Source organism: Lutjanus erythropterus, chromosome 20 (genome assembly GCF_056507025.1).
Source record: "Lutjanus erythropterus isolate fLutEry1 chromosome 20, fLutEry1.hap2, whole genome shotgun sequence".
In the NCBI taxonomy this organism is placed as follows: Eukaryota; Metazoa; Chordata; class Actinopteri; order Lutjaniformes; family Lutjanidae; genus Lutjanus; species Lutjanus erythropterus.
The window spans coordinates 2,916,658-2,932,720 of record NC_139336.1 but is presented as its reverse complement, the minus strand read 5'-3'; the positions used below and the strand labels follow the sequence as shown (position 1 = coordinate 2,932,720).

The 16,063-nt window shown below is 37.7% G+C and overlaps 1 protein-coding gene across 1 annotated transcript in view; it reads right to left on the bottom strand.

Annotated features, from left to right (window-relative positions):
* Positions 1-5,119: 5,119 nt before the first annotated feature.
* scai (suppressor of cancer cell invasion) overlaps positions 5,120-16,063 on the bottom strand; it is a 30,439-nt gene continuing 19,495 nt past the window's right edge. The window contains exons 9-17 of the mRNA XM_084745344.1: positions 15,037-15,138; positions 13,702-13,803; positions 13,330-13,408; positions 11,740-11,839; positions 11,447-11,528; positions 11,255-11,327; positions 9,934-10,107; positions 8,760-8,860; positions 5,120-7,557 (exon numbers count right to left, since the gene is read on the bottom strand). Coding sequence (XP_084601470.1) covers positions 7,411-7,557; positions 8,760-8,860; positions 9,934-10,107; positions 11,255-11,327; positions 11,447-11,528; positions 11,740-11,839; positions 13,330-13,408; positions 13,702-13,803; positions 15,037-15,138 — 960 coding nt within the window. The 3' untranslated portion in view covers positions 5,120-7,410. The remainder of the gene's footprint in view (positions 7,558-8,759; positions 8,861-9,933; positions 10,108-11,254; positions 11,328-11,446; positions 11,529-11,739; positions 11,840-13,329; positions 13,409-13,701; positions 13,804-15,036; positions 15,139-16,063) is intronic.

Below are 16,063 nucleotides of genomic sequence, written 5' to 3'. Positions count from 1 at the left end.
GCCACTGGATGGCGCTAAAGAACCACAAATTCTTATTTCACTGACCACCACTACTAGCGCATCAGCATCACATTAGACACAAATAACATACTAATAATAATTCCGGTGATAAATAAAACACTAAATACTGTATGTAAATGAGGATGGACAAAAAAATTGAAGGAAGTAGTATCTGATACGGGGCTGCTGTAATGATATAGAGAACTGTGTACGTCAAAGATGAGTTTGTTAGATCTTAAAATTGGCATTAACACGGAATACTGACACAATTATCGCCACAAATGATTATAAAAATCACCATTAAAATCATGTTTATAGCACTCTCATTGAAGAACATGGAGTTGTAGTTCCCCATTGTGGCCGCTAGATGACAGTGAACGCACTATGATTTCATGCATTCATGTTCCATGCTAGTAACTCCCCAATGTCAAGGTAGACACAATAACATGCCGAACTTCCGGTAAGGACTTTCAAAATAAAATTATCACCAGTTTGAATCTATGCATCATTTTGCCACTTGCAGTATTGGCACGTAAAGGTACAGGAATTTTATAATAATAATAATGATACAACTACTACTACTACTACTACTACTAATAATAATAATAATAATAATAATAATAATAATAATAATACAAAAAAAGAATATTTGACATTTTTACTTACTCTTAGAATCACTAAAAGTTTATATTAAATTTTTTTTAAAAAACTTGCTCTTTGACTCAGATTTAAAGCTGCAAGCAATGTTGCATGGGCTCTTGCACTCCTCCGCTTGTCAGGGTGTGCTGTGTCTGTGACCATGTTGCCACATGCCGACCGGTGGACAAGGTCCTGAAGTTTCACATGCTTCAGACACCGCAGGAAGGAATTCAATGACACTTCCTGTCTCCAGTAGGTGGCGCTATGACTATGACTCCTTATTGGCAGATAGATGTGTTCAGGGCAGAACTCTTATCAAACATGTGAAGTCTGGTGCAGATTGGACCATTTATACCAAAGTTATAGCAATTTCACATTTCATAGCGAGACATTAAAACTCAACGCCACACCGTTCATCGCTGACCAAATCTTTTAATAATTTTTGATTGCAAAGTAGTGTACATGGCACATACTAATTTTGAAGTCAATCAGATTATTTCTGTAGGAGAAGTTTGTTTAAATACGATGCATGGAAAATGCCAAAATTGACCACAAGATTCAAAATGAGTTTGTGTTGGGTTTAGGTGATCTTTTTGTGTGTGTCTGGGCATGATACATGCGCACCAATTCTCATGGACATGGGTGAAATGTGCCATGGGGGCAGCTGTTTGGACAACCATATCACATGTAAATTTTCACCAGTATGTGCCAAATCTGAGTGAGTTTTTGAAAATGTTTAAGCCCTCAAAAATGCAATTCATTGCGTGAAATAATTATTCCTTAAGTTTCACCGGGGTCCTCGCACCAAGGTTGATGCTCGGGCTCTAATAATCAGAGTAAATCCAATGGGGTCCTCGTACTGAGGTCAGCGCTCACAGGCCCTTCTGTGAAGCTGAACAGCTGAATAAAACAAACAAATAAATAAAACAAACTCATAATTCATGATGAAGGAATACAAGTAAATTCACATTTATTCTTTTTATCTGTGCTAATGAGGCCACTGCTGCTTCATAATAAATGAACTGCTTGTATTTCTGATCCTGTTTGAAATAAGAAGCACAGAAGAATCACAACAGCAAACGTTCTTAACAGAAGCTAAAAGTTCTCTTGTTTATTTGTTTCTTTTTATAGTCATCATTATGATCAGAGTACAGTGTCACTTCACTGTTTGGGGATATTTTTCCATTAAATAATGATCATTTTGTGCCTTTAGGTCACAATATTTGCTCTTTTCATGGATTTGGAGTTCAGGGAACACACCATAGAATAACATGTTAGAAACATAGAAACATGAGCTTTTGAGACTTAACGTACAAACTTGTCAACATGCAATATTTGACAATTTAAATGAACACATTTCTTCACTTCTTCTTCTTCTGTCCTGATTTATGTCCAAACATGTAAAATGTTTTGTTCCTTTGTAAAGTAAAGAATCATGATTGGCATTGTTTCAGAGCACCACTGGCTAGAAATTCTTCCACACGTGTAAATCAACATGTTATTGCAAAAACCAGCCGACATGTTTGACACATTTCAGGCAGAAGCTGTTAAAAAAGTGACGGCGGATGAAAAGTTCCTCTAGGAAAATGTTTGAAATCACCGACTCACACAACTTTGTAAAAAAGAAGGTCACCAGTGTGAAGGGCTGGCATGAAGAACAATCACATGGGAGTTTTCTCTTTTTTTTCCCCTAAAGCACAACAAACAAGATCAGAACAATATCAAACTTCATAAAGTGCAAGCCTACAATATCTTAATCGTCAGAACTGTCAACACAAGGGAATGTGCAGGTTGATCTTACAATGAAAATAGAAGAGAATGTAGAAACGGATCACTTTCCCAGACTCCTGTCAAATGGAGAAAACAGCGGGAGTTTCCCCCTGATTCTCTTCAAGTCGTCGGAAAGTTGGAATGTAACATCTTTAGAAAAAATGGCCAAAGAACAAGCTGGCCTCATCAATGTGTCGCTCCTCCTTCATCATTTTTCATCACATTTGATAGACTTACTAAATACTGAACAAACACGTCTGTGCCAAAACATCGCTTTACATATATCTGTACACATACTCTAACAAGGTCAATAAATATAACAAACACTCAAAATAGTGTTCTTCTTAGGATTTTTGTCAGTTCAAAAATCTTAAATCCAACCAGGTACTTCCTGTGTCGATGTATTGTTTGAACGTTTTGGTTCAAGGGCAGTTAACTGTCAGCTGGTTTCAGTATCAGCATCGCTACATCGGCCTGTGCAATCGCTCCCCCTGCTGGTGCCACAAATGAATCACCAATGACAACACCTGATCAACAATCTGACTCTTCACACCTGCCTTCAGGTTTCTGCAGAGGGGTACGGATGAGAGCAGCCTTAGGTCACGTCCCACTACTACTACTGGGTGAAAACAAGCGCTGGAAAAGTGACCATCAGTGTGTGCGTCTGCGACAAACTCTTCATCACAGGTTAGTTAATGATGTTACTGAGTGAATGACATGTGCCGATTTTGTCTGTAGGTCAAAGTGAATCAGAAAAGAGTCTTAGTGATGGTGTGCCTTAGGTTTTCATTGTGAAAAAGTATGTCTCTACCAAGAAACAGCTGCTTTTGGAATGGAGTTTGGTTCAACTGCACCAAAACAGTAAAATGAAGTGTCTAATTGATATAAAAAGTGACAGATGTCTGAAATACATCACCTGAAGGTTCAATAAGGTAGCTGTATGTCAGGTTCATCCACACTGATGGAGCAAACATTTCTTTCTTTTTTTTTCTTGTTGATTGACAAAGTTGATTGCTCACGTGGCCAAACAGCAACATGTTTTTTCTTATTTTAATGTGTTTAAACTGACAAAGATCTTAGAATTTGTACTGACCGCCAGTCAAATTAGAGCGGTTGTTTTCACCCAAAAAGGGGCGGGGCCATGATGCAGGAGCAAAGTAACCAGCGGTTTGCTCTCATCCATGTTAAGATGTGGAGCATAAATAACATACCAATAAAACATAGTATCCAGATGATATTTAAAGGCCTGAAGCCTAGCTAGTAGCCTTGACGAAAATATATTACATACTGACATGTTAGCATTAGCTACTCTAAGACCTTTCACAGAATTAGAGTTAAAATGTCATTCTTTAAAGGATAAGGCTGCTGATGTTCACAAATCTCTTGTGCACACCCAAACCAACAATGCATGTATGCAATGATGCAACATGAAAAGATCTTTCTTTATCTTCATCTTCATCTTTAAGACACACCTTTATTTTGAAATTCACATGGCATGTCTGCGCTCCAAATGTCTGGATAAGTTCAGTCAAAAAATTTAGTTGCTTTTTGTGAGTTGACATGAAAGTAACTGATTGTATAAATGGACAGATGGTATTTGTTATCAATTGCCACACCCTGAATTGAATTGAAATCATATTGTTGAAGATTTTGTGATATCAGCAAGAAACATCTGATAAAAACTACAGTGACCAGGTGTTTTTGGAAATTAAAGCATGTTTTTTTTTTTTTTTTTTTTTGAAAATGAATCTATACATATTTTTAAAGATCATGTAAAACAACAATAAATGTGTGTTCTGAGTTTGTCACACTACAAAGGTTTACAAGTATATAATATTAGGTCTCAAAATCATGAAAAAAATGTGTGGTTTCTCTGCTCTGAAACTCTGGGGACGAATCCATCCATCAATGCTGTCTCAGTGTCAAACTACAACCTGAAAGCAACCTGAAACATGGACGCTCTGTCTAGCAGCTACAATGGACATGTCCAGACATGCTTGAGTCACCAGAGCCAGAGGACAGGATGGTATTTTCTAAATTCTGTGTCAGGTTGTTGGAACTGAAGTGTGCTGAAGTGAACTGCTGGGCTGATTTGGACTGAGAGAGACACTTAAGGTACGTTTGTAACTGACTGTTAGGGAGGGTGAGGCGGTGTTTGTCTGTTGGTTCATGGGGCTTACGTAGTGTCAGGGGACCATGGCTCCAGCACGTCACTGAGCCAAGTTTCAGGTCCTGAACACCGAAATCGTGAACAGTTTAATGGTCTAACTCAGCAATTACTTTCTAACGTGTATTATGTGTTTAGAAGAAAAACTCCCTTCCCCCTTTACCTGATCTTTAATGATCAGCATCTTTGTTGACAGGTAGTGTAGGGAGAAGTATTGAAAGATGGACTAATGCTTTGTTGATTTGGATTTTTGGTCTTAAAATAATAAAAATGAGAAAAATAAAAAACAACAGCCTTATCCTTTACACAAGAGGAAATATCATGGCAGTCAGCCCACTCACTTGTGAGATATTTTGTGTGCAAACTAACCTATGAATGGCACAAAAGATCAACAGGTCATCCAAAAAATTTGTAGTTTTTGTAGTCTGGGAATCAAGGACAGCCACAGGATTTTGGACATACCTTATTCTTGAACTAAATGTTTTGGCAGGTATTAAAATCTGTCAAGTGGCAGGTCACATGATGGTCCTGTCATCATTAAGGTTACACAGGTGTTTTGGAGAGTCATTGGGTAACAAACGGAATGGTGTGTGTTGTCACATTACTTTTCTACCAAGTCACCACCTCAGTTATCAAACTCGATTGTCTTCATCTGTTGACTCAATTACAAATGTACAGGCCCATGCAAGACATGCACTGGCTCCATTTACTTCTCAAACCCCATGCCACTTTAAAATCTACAAGACTTTTTTTTAGATCCTTAAAGGTGGAGGCCATTCTTAGTGGAGAAAAGAACAAAATTTGCCTTTTTGCATGCAGATACAGCACAGTGATATGGAAAAGGAATAGCTATCACTTTCAAAACGCACAAGGCCGAAACAATGGACGATTAAAGGTATTAATAGAGTGCTGGTTAATGACATGGAGGAGTGTGACTCTTTACAACTAATGAGGGCCTACAACACACAACAGAACATGACCTCATGCACCTCAGCCTGCTACAAGTTAAGCTGTTATACAGCGAGCACTGTTTGGCAAATACAAAACAATCCAGACCGGAAAGAACATTTTTGGTGAAATCTTTCAAATTCAAACATAGTGTGAATAATGTGCTAACTTGCTTTTAAAGGGACAGTTCACCCTAAAATCAAAATGACATATGTCTTCCCTGGCCTGTAGTGCTTTTTATCTGTTTAGATAATTTTGGTGTGAGTTGCAGTTGTGGAGCAATGAATCCATTAACTGATGATTAATCAATTCTAAAATTAATTGCCAGTTGTTTTGAACCGATTAATTAGGTTGAGTATTTTTTTAAGGAAAAAAGGCAAAATTCTCTGATTTCAGCCTCTTAAATGTGAATATTTTTTGGTTTCTTTACTCACTGTGAGTAAACTGAATATCTTTTAGTTGTGAGCAAAACAAGACATTTGAGGGTGTCATCTTGGGCTTTCAGAAAAACTGATCAACATTTTTCACCATTTTCTGACAACAACTATTTATTGATTAATTGATAAAATAATCGCCCAATTAATTGGCTATGAAAATAATCGTTAGCTTTAAATGGGATGAATGGCAGTTGGCTAAATGGATTGTGGTGCTCAAAGCACCAGTAAAATATATTTGAAAAAATCAAAACCAGTGTCTCTTTCCAAAAATCACAACCCATTTACTGAAGATAATCCACAGACCTTGTTGTGACCAGTTTCATGCAGGAACTAGTTTTCTTTTCTATAGACTGGAAGTAGTTCCAGTAGATTCTACTACTACATTAATTGCCAACTATTTTGATAATTGATTAATCAGAGTATCTAAGTAATTTTTGAAAGAAAACAAGTGAAAGTTCTATCTTAAATTTGAATATTTTCAGATTTCTTTACTCCTCTCTGACAGTAAACTGAATATCCATGCATTGCAAGACATTTGAGAACGTCGTCTTGGGCTTTGGGAAACACTGATCAACACATTTCACCATTTTCCAACAATTTATAGACCAATAAACTAATTGATTAATTGAGAAAATAATCAACAGTGTAATCAATAATGAAAGCCCTATGTGAAACCGCTTGAGTAACAGTGTGAGTGAGTATCTTGAGTAACATCATGATTTTTGGGAAGACACTGGTTTCGATTTTTTAGCCCCATTATATTGGATAGAAGGCAGACATCTCTACAGCCTCTACAACTCTGCAACTCACACCAAAATCATTTTGATGGATGAATAGCACTACATGCCAGGGGAAAAAAATCTGTACTTTTGATTTTGGGGTGAACTGTCCCTTTAATTTGAGGGGTTTTGTTTAGCACTGCGTTCTCTGTCAGCACCACCCTGCACTGCCTTCATACAGATAGATAAAGTGACACCTGGAAGCTGCCCAGGATTTCTCCATGTTCTATCCTTTAGGCTCACACAACCTTCACTCTAATAAACAATGATAAATATTATTTTTTTTTAAAAAACACAAAACCAAGAGTGCCAGCTTCTTTACAATTATGTGACAAGAGGAAGAGAGCTGGAGGCTGCAGTTGTTGGGTGAGGAATGAGTTGAAGTTATTTGCAGCTCACTTGTCTGTTTACTCTTATGTCTTACATGATGCTAATAATTACGAGGCAAGCCGTCAAAATGGGGAATTTACACTGTGTTTGACTCTCAGGCTTATCTAAGTGAACATTTTAATGTTGCACTACATTTGCTTCCACGAGTAACAGTTAAATGCAGGACATATGTGCTGACTCGGTTATTTCATTACCTGTAAAAAAACAGAAAGACAACTGTTAGGGCTCTGGCAGTTGAGTCTGTATGTACACGTGTGCCATTTAGCCCTGTGCGGAGATGTTAGTAGGCTTCCAGTGAATCATCCCAAAATAGGCTCTGCACGTCCAGCATGGTGGCCAGCTCCAAAATATGCTTCTGTAGAAGGCTGCTCTCCACTGTGTCCTGTTTGGGGAGCTCAGGGTAGGACTCCGGGAAGCTCCGGGACTCCTGCAAGCACAACATCAAACACCTCTCAGTCCCACAAATGCCAACACAAACACACTTTGAAGTAGAGCCCGACTGATATATCAGTCAGCCGATATTGGCTTGTCACAACTCTATCGGTTTATACAGTTGTGATAGTTGTTAGTTAAGTTTATTTGATTTATAAAAGGACAGCGTGCAATAACATTGATCATTTACAAGGAAAACATGGTTGCACCAGATTTAGCCAAATGCTAATTTCCATCTGTTGTCCTACACTTAACAAGTAGACGCAATACATAAAATGTAAAGTGCAGCACAGACTACAGTAAATGCAGGTCCCTAACATAATAAAGCAGTAGGAACACACTGCACAATACAAAATACACAATAACTACCATACAAAGTGACCAGGTTACATGCAGCAAAGGGCCACAAGCTGGAACTGAACCAACGGCTGCTGCAGAGGACTCAGCCTCAGTACATGTTCCACCTGAGCCACCAGGGTGCCCACAATCATTGATTCAGAATCAATTCTTGATTGAATGAGTAAAAAAAAAATGGGGCACAATGCAGCAGTGGAGAGCAGCCTCTCTGCTGCACAACAAGCTGTGGGGAAAGTCATCACTGTCCAAGATGGAGAGTGGGCACAGAAACAGTCTGTAAAGAGTTACTTTCTTCACCACAGGGTTGGTTTAAGTTGTTTAATGTTGCAGTGTGTGTTGATAGAGCTGATCACTGCTCAACTGATCACTGAACTCTGCTCTGTTAACATTAGTCCTTAGGTGATGGCACAGAAAATATTCACAATATACTAGTAAACTCTAACGTGTGCACTGTAGATTTTTATTGTTAAAAAAAAAACCACATTATTAAAGCTTGGGGCTGTGATACAATGGTGTTTGGCAGCTTACAGGTGTATTACCAGCATCACCTGAGCTGGTGTAGTGCAGCAGACTGTGATGAACTGTGGGATTCACTCAGCTCTGAACAGATGCTCTGAGGCACTATCAGGACAACTGTGCATCATGTGTGGGTTAAGTGCATTGTGTGTTGGCATTTTTCAGAAGTGGGACACACTTTGCTATGTGCCTGATGGGGCGTGTTAAGTGCTCCAGACCTCGAGCCAGGGTGGGAGGGACCCTGCTCTTAACCAGAAGATACATTTTGGGCATTCAAATAAACAATTCAACCTCGTGATGAAAAGCGGAGCGGCGGTGACGTACCCGGAAGAGTTTGTGCAGCCTCAGTGCAGCAGAGCAGAACACAAAGCGGATGAGCAGCAGCCGAAGGAACTCGTCACCAAAGAATTGTAAAAAGGCTTGATCTGTGGAGACAAGAAGGTGATTAACTGATTAGTTGATTAACAGATATTAGCTGATTAATTATTTAAATCATTAAAAAAGTAAAAATGGCAAACATTCACTGTTTTCAGCTTCTCTTTTTTCCTCTTACATCACTATCAACTGAATATCTTTGGTTTTGAATCACTGGTCTTTCAACACTTAATTATTTTTCTTTAACTGATAAATCTTTTAGTTCATAAAGATAATTATCAAAACACATAATCAATAATGAAAATAAGCAGGAGCCCTAAACAATGAAGACTTTTTTTAAGATTTCTTTTTTGGGGGGCATTTTTGTATGGATGAAAGTGTGATGAAATAGCAAGGAAGGATTTCATTCATTAATTGCTAATTGTAAAGAAAAACAAATTACCATTTTAAATACTTGATTAAAATCTGTATTCTCAATTCATTTTGTGAATCCAGTTATTTATTTATATTTTTAGATTATACATTCAAATAGACTCTTAGATTGTATTACTTATTTATTTAATGACTTATTAATGTACTTTTGAATGATTTATTGTTTGACTTTCTGTTGTTTTTGTATTTTTTGTTCTTAATTTGAACTATGTACTGAAGGATTAACATTTCGTTTGCAAATTCTTCTTATAATTCTTACTTCTTAATTTTTTTAAATTCTTTCATCATATCAAATAATGAATTACTTTGTATTTTGTCAGTTTCTTTATAGATTCATAAATTAACCTGAAAACAAATGAATTAATTCCTATTTTTATTGTACAACTAGTTACTAATAAATGAAAGGATTTATTACTATTACTGTGACACTTGTGGTCCTCCATATTTTTGTGACAGTGACAGTAGAGGAACAAAAATTTGATTAATGAGATGATTAATGACATGTAACAAAAGTCCCCAGGTCACGGTTGGTGTTGTTAACCCCTCAGGTATCAGGGCATCCCACACCAAACACTGGAAGGCATTACTTTTACCACGATACTAAGTTTGAGTTGGAAATTAAGAAATTAAATGAAAATAAGTATGAAAACTCTAATCTTTGTAACATACAAGCAGAGATGAAAGAATTTACCTATGGTCCGTGACCGTGTTATCATCTGACCAATGTCACGGTAGACTTTGCGAAGAAATTCTTGAGCCCTCTCCCACAGTCCTCGTCGCACGCTGTTTAAGCCGCACACAGAAGAGAAAGCCAAGAGGGGGCTGTAGAGGAACAGAGTGAAGAGACTCCCACGCTGAGACTGATCTGAACAGGTGAGCAGAGGCATGGCACAGGTAAGAGGTGAGAACATTAGACACATTTTTCCTCCATGATCACAGAAAAATACACTCTGCATGCCACATTGCATACATTTTTAGTTTTAGTTTTAGTACGTACTGTACTGTAGCTGACCTTAAAAAGTACATACTGTTGCATGCAGTATGCATACAACTGGGATAAACAGCTGCCTCATAACATAGCTTCTTGAACTTTGACACTCTTGCTCACACACACATCACAAACGATTGTGGGTCAGAATAGCTGGAAAAGCATGCTGGCTTGCATGCATATTTTATGCATACTGCATTTGACATACTATGCTTTGAGACATACTATATCTTTTTCTGGCATACTAAATAGTATGGTAGTATAGGTACTGAAATGCACAGGCAGTGTCAGAAAACCTGATGAAAGCAGCAGACCAGAACTATGAAATGGTCTTTATAAAAACTGTGAGCACATTAAAAAATACATGAACACTGGAAATTTTCAGGTTTTAGAGAAGAAACACAATCCATACAACAATCTGCAGAATGTATCCAGATATAGATCTAATTTGAATACCAGGTGTAAATAGGGTAAAAGTGTGGCTCATGCTCATGACAGCGTAGGATGTATACATTAATCGTCTCTTCCATGAGTAGATGCACACTTCCTTCTGCACAGTGATATGTTTAGCAGGTGTAGTACAGCAGAAAGAAAGCAGTTCCTACATGAATCTGCTCACAATGAGGTCTGTGGATTATCTTGAGTAACCAGGTCATCATTTCTGGAGAGAGATGTTGCCATTGAGTTTTTCAAATGTAGTGTTTTTTAGCACTCTGCAAACCAAGTCTCATTTAGTTCCCTTACATTGGAGAGAAGGCAGACATCTCTACAAAAGCACTATTTCCTCCGGTTTGGTTGATTAAAAAAACAGTGAACTGCTGATATAGAAAATTACCTGGCTTACTTTTTAAAAAATTATAACTATATTTTTGTGAGGTGTTTTCAAAGATTTAAGTCTTCAGAAGTTTGGAGCTGTGAGTCACAGACAGGTACAGTGGGTAAGTCAGAAAACCTTGAGAGATGAACACATTGTTATCAGCAGACTGATCCTTTAAATGAAGTGACAGTGAAGAGTGACACACACCTTGTACACTCTTGGGATAAACTGTAGGTGATAGTAGGCACACCAGAGGCTGGCCAAACAGATTTGTGAAATTCTATTTGGAGAAAGAAAAGACAGAAGAAGTGATATTTAACACAAGAGCAGACATTCACAGTGATGAACATATATAAACCATGGGTTGTTTTTTTCAGGTAACCTGACCCGTTCACGTACCTTGTAGGCTGTGCTGTTTGACGAATCCACAATGACAAAAAGTGGCTTCCGGGTGAAAGGAAATAGGTCCCCTGGATGAAGGCTGCAATATAACAAACAAGTCAGTGTCTCTGGCGAGCTTCTGTATGCTGAAGTTTGACAGATTGTTTGTAGTCTGCTGTTTCTCATATTTCTGGTTGTGTACACTTGGTTAGAGTGTCGAAGCTTGTTATTAACACACAGAGTGGGCAGCAGTCAGACGTTACATTGAGTCATTGAGATAGATGCTATTTGTCATTAGTCACAACTCTCACCAGTGCATTTCTTTCTGGGCCTGATTCCTCTTCTGCACCGTCTCTCCGTTCACCACGTCTCGATTTGTGTTCGTGAGAACTCCTCCAAAATCATAAGGTCCTACAGGAGAGGTTCAAAGGTAGAAGCTCAATTGCTTCAACTAGAAAATGCATGGTAGATTGTGACATTTCACTGCAACTCTAAACTACATTGTTTAGCATCATCCTCCTCCATTAGTAGGTGCAAACATACAGAATAATCTACCTGACACAGATTATAGAGACCTGAACAAGCAGCAAAGAATCTTATTGTGATAACTTTGAGTCACCCAAAATTGAAAACTCAGTCATTATCTATTTACCCTCATGCTGACTGAAGGTCTGGTTTAGTTTTTTAGTCCACAAAACACTGCTGGAGTTTCACAGGAAAACAGTGTTGCAGAATCTCCCAAACAGTGGAAGTGAATGGTGACCAATTTTCTAATAGAAAAAAAAAAAACAACTGGAAAAAAAAACACTTAAAATACCTCCATCCTGCTGGAAATAACTTTTTTTTTGTAAACTTGGCATGTTGGAACTTTAGGAGACCTGGATTACACCAGACGAGCAGTATGGAGGCCTTTTATGTTTTAATTCTGTTGGTTTTTTACATGTGAAAATTGGTCACCATTCACTTCCATTGTTTGGGAGATTCTGTTTTCCTGTGAAACTCCAGCAGTGTTTTGTGGACAAAAAAACTAAACCTGACCTTCAGTCAGCATGAGGGTGAGTAGATAAAGACTGAATTTTCATTCTTGGGTGAACTTTGCCTTTAACATCTGCAGCCTGGTCAAACATGTCCTGCATATCACCATAGCATTAAAGGGACAGTTCACCTCCAAACTGAAAATGGATTACATTGGCAGTGGTGTAGGCTGTTCTTACTGAATTTGAAAAAGTCAGTTCAATTTACTTTTATTTGTCTAGCACTAAATCATTACAAAATTATCTCAGGGCACTTTACAAATAGAGCAGATATAGACTGGTGAGTAAAAAAATCTGCTTTTCTCATTGTGCACCTGTAACCTTATTATTGTTAATGCAGCTTTTACTGTTTTTAATTTGTATCACTACTTTTATCTAAGTTTCTTCATTGTATTCCTTTGTGTCTCAAAGCTTTTGTTTATTTTATACTCAGCTACATTATAAATGAGGTCTCTACCTTAATGTATTTCTAAATTAAAATAAAGGTTGAATATATTAATTAATGACAATAATGAACACAATGTTCACCCTCACTTCTCACACTGAGTCCTCTAAAACATTTTCTCACCAGTGTCATCATTTCTAGGCAACTCTGCTGCCTACTTTGTAAAGTTCCACAGTGCAAAATGTCCTGTTGACATTTAAACATTTACATTTTTTTTTTCAGATTCAGCTAGCTTGGTTTAGACGCAGGCTAAGATGGAGACAATACACAAACCTTTTTATTTCACAAAGTCTGCGCCTTTTAAATTCATATAAATCATTAGAAAATCTCAACCATTTAGAGGGTAGCATGCCCATAGTTTCTGAATACTCCATATTATGATATTAGTAAAATAAAGTGCAGACTCATATTGAGCATTTTACCTTCATAATCTGAGTGCCCAGTAGGGAAGACTCCAGTAGCTGACAGGTAGACCAGCAAAACGCTGTTGGCAGGCAATTCCTGCAAATTAGAGCAATGGGGAGAAAAGATAATATCGCAAAGTCATACTAGTACGTCAGATGTAAGTAACACATGCACTTTTAAATGCTGACATGAAATGATAAAATTAAAAATAGAATGATGGGTAGTGAGTGCAGAAGGAAACCTATCCAAATATGGATCCAGATAATCAAAAACTCCCCCAGTTAGAATATGACCTGACCCTTTGTCACAATTAATTGAGTTTCTAAAAATAAACCATTAACTTAATTGATATTTAACCCAGAAATGTTGAAACTTAAGTGGATACTGACCTTAAAAGAGGCAGACAAGAAAGTAAAAAGCTGGCTGAATGTTGGTTTGTACAGCAAATACTTGTGAGGGTTTTCTCTTTTAGCTGGCTTCTCATTGGGTTCCTGTTGAAAAATAGTTCACATTAGTACTACTCATTTTTCAGTTCAGGTTTACTGCATGTAAAACACAGGGTTCCTGCCCCTTTTCCAAAATTTGGAAATTCAGAATTTAAGCACTTTTCAAGCATTTTCAAGGTGCATTTTCAAGCTGCTGCTACCTCTTCCCACCAGGCTAAAGCTCCTGTGCTCGCAGTGTAAACACTGCCAACTGAGCTGACTAGTTAGCATTAGCAACAGTTAACAGCATTTACTGGTTACTCTGGTATATGCTGCCCCCTGTTTGTTTGACTTATGAATTCAACATTTGGCCAGGCATACTGCACCTTTAAATCAGTTGTTATTGTGCTATAAACAACCAAAAATGTTTCGTAATAAAACTCTACAGAGGGGTGACAAATTACAAGAAAACACAACAAAGTTTCATGTTTCAAAATGTGTCACCTGTCTGCAAGTTGACTTGGCATCCTATATAACCTGGCTGAGCCAATATAAAACAAGCACTCCAACAATTGCTAGATAAATAATTTCAATTTCAATAGAGTCTTTCCAAGCCAATGATCACTGAAACAGCAACGTCCCAGCATGTTTTCGTCTGTTAGCCTCTGTCTCACTGTTCCGTTAGAGGGCGCACATCAACAAAGACTGACAGATCACTCTAGCGTAGCCAAACACGTCCTCATGTTGTGTAAAAGACAAAAGTAGATAGGCTTATTTTATTTCTTTAACTAAAAAGCAAACTATTCAGTCATGTAGTGCTTTATTATGGAAGTAGTGTGATTACATTCCCAAGCACTTCCATAACCTTGAAAATATTATATTAAAGTTCAAGTGTTTTCAAGGATTTCCAGCACCTGTAAAAACCCTGAAGACAGGGTAACCTGTTTTCTAAGAGGTGACTATGTTCATTTGTTCATGTTGGTCGCCTAAACTTAGTGAGACACCAGTGGGGAATGATGCAACTCTTGAGGGAACGATGCATCTCACTCAGCACTCAATTAGAGCATAATTACAGGGCTGCTGTTACAGGCCAAAACATGGTGACATACAGGTATTTGCTACTGATTTGTCCCTCAGAGAGACTACTGCATCATTTATGAGACACAACATGTTCACTGTTGCCTTGGTGGAAATATACAGGAGATAAGAACCATGCATCACAGCAGCTGATGGCTTCTGTCTTTATGTTTTAGAAGTGTTAGTTCAGCAGAAACACTTCACCACAGACATGACACTCACCAGCGTTCCTTGTTTCGAGGTCTGTGTGGCCAAGTTTACAGGTTCCCTCTCCAAAGCTTGAAGCATGCGGAACATATCGATGGTTAACTCACTGAATTTCACCTAAAAAGGAGGAAAACAACACTGACATCAACTTACTATTAAGAGACAGGAGATACTATTAGCACCCAGGTGTCAACAGCCAACAATGCTATTTGCACCCAGGGTGAAATAGCCAATATGGCTTTTTACAACCTCATGGCAGAGAGGAACCATGGTCTTTCCATTAACCTAACCAAACTACCACAGAAAACTATTCAAAAAACAAACAAACAAACAAACAGGAAAAAAAAACAGGACTCAACCCCACTCCTGTCTGAAAATCCCTTTCATCCACCATAGCCCCCTCTCTCTGTATAGCTGTACTAGGTGGCCAGGTGTAAAAAGCTGAATAGCCATACCTGGTAGCTATTCTAAACAGGGTGGAAATAGACATTCCATTAAAAGATTTATGGCTTTTATGTTTCTTAGCACACAGAAAATGGTTTGCAAGCCTAAAAACCGCAGGCCTTCATAGACAAATAAGGGATACCATAATAGTACTGTAAAAGCCGAGCAAAAATTAAATGAAAGTCTTCTCTAAATCAGTTTTATATGGATTTTAGTTCTTGTTCAGTCAGATATCATATGCAGCTGAGTGCTGCAACAACTAGTATAGGAGTCAGCAACCTCTATTCTCAAAAGAGACATTTCTGGCCAAAAAAGAAAAAAGTTTGGAGCTGCAAACCATTAAATTTTCCTCAGAGACCTTTTCTCTTTTTGGATTTGGCATCCACAACTGGCTAGCCACCAGCAATATTTTGAAGAAAAGCCATACATGAAAGCTAGAAAGCAAGATGCACATTTTAGTTGACTAAATATTAATATGATTTTTATTTGGTGTATGGGCTATACATTGTAGAATGTAAGAATCACTTTAGGCCTACATAATAAATGAAGATTAAAATGTTAATTAAAACAAAGTTATTTAATTCAATTTAATTTTTTG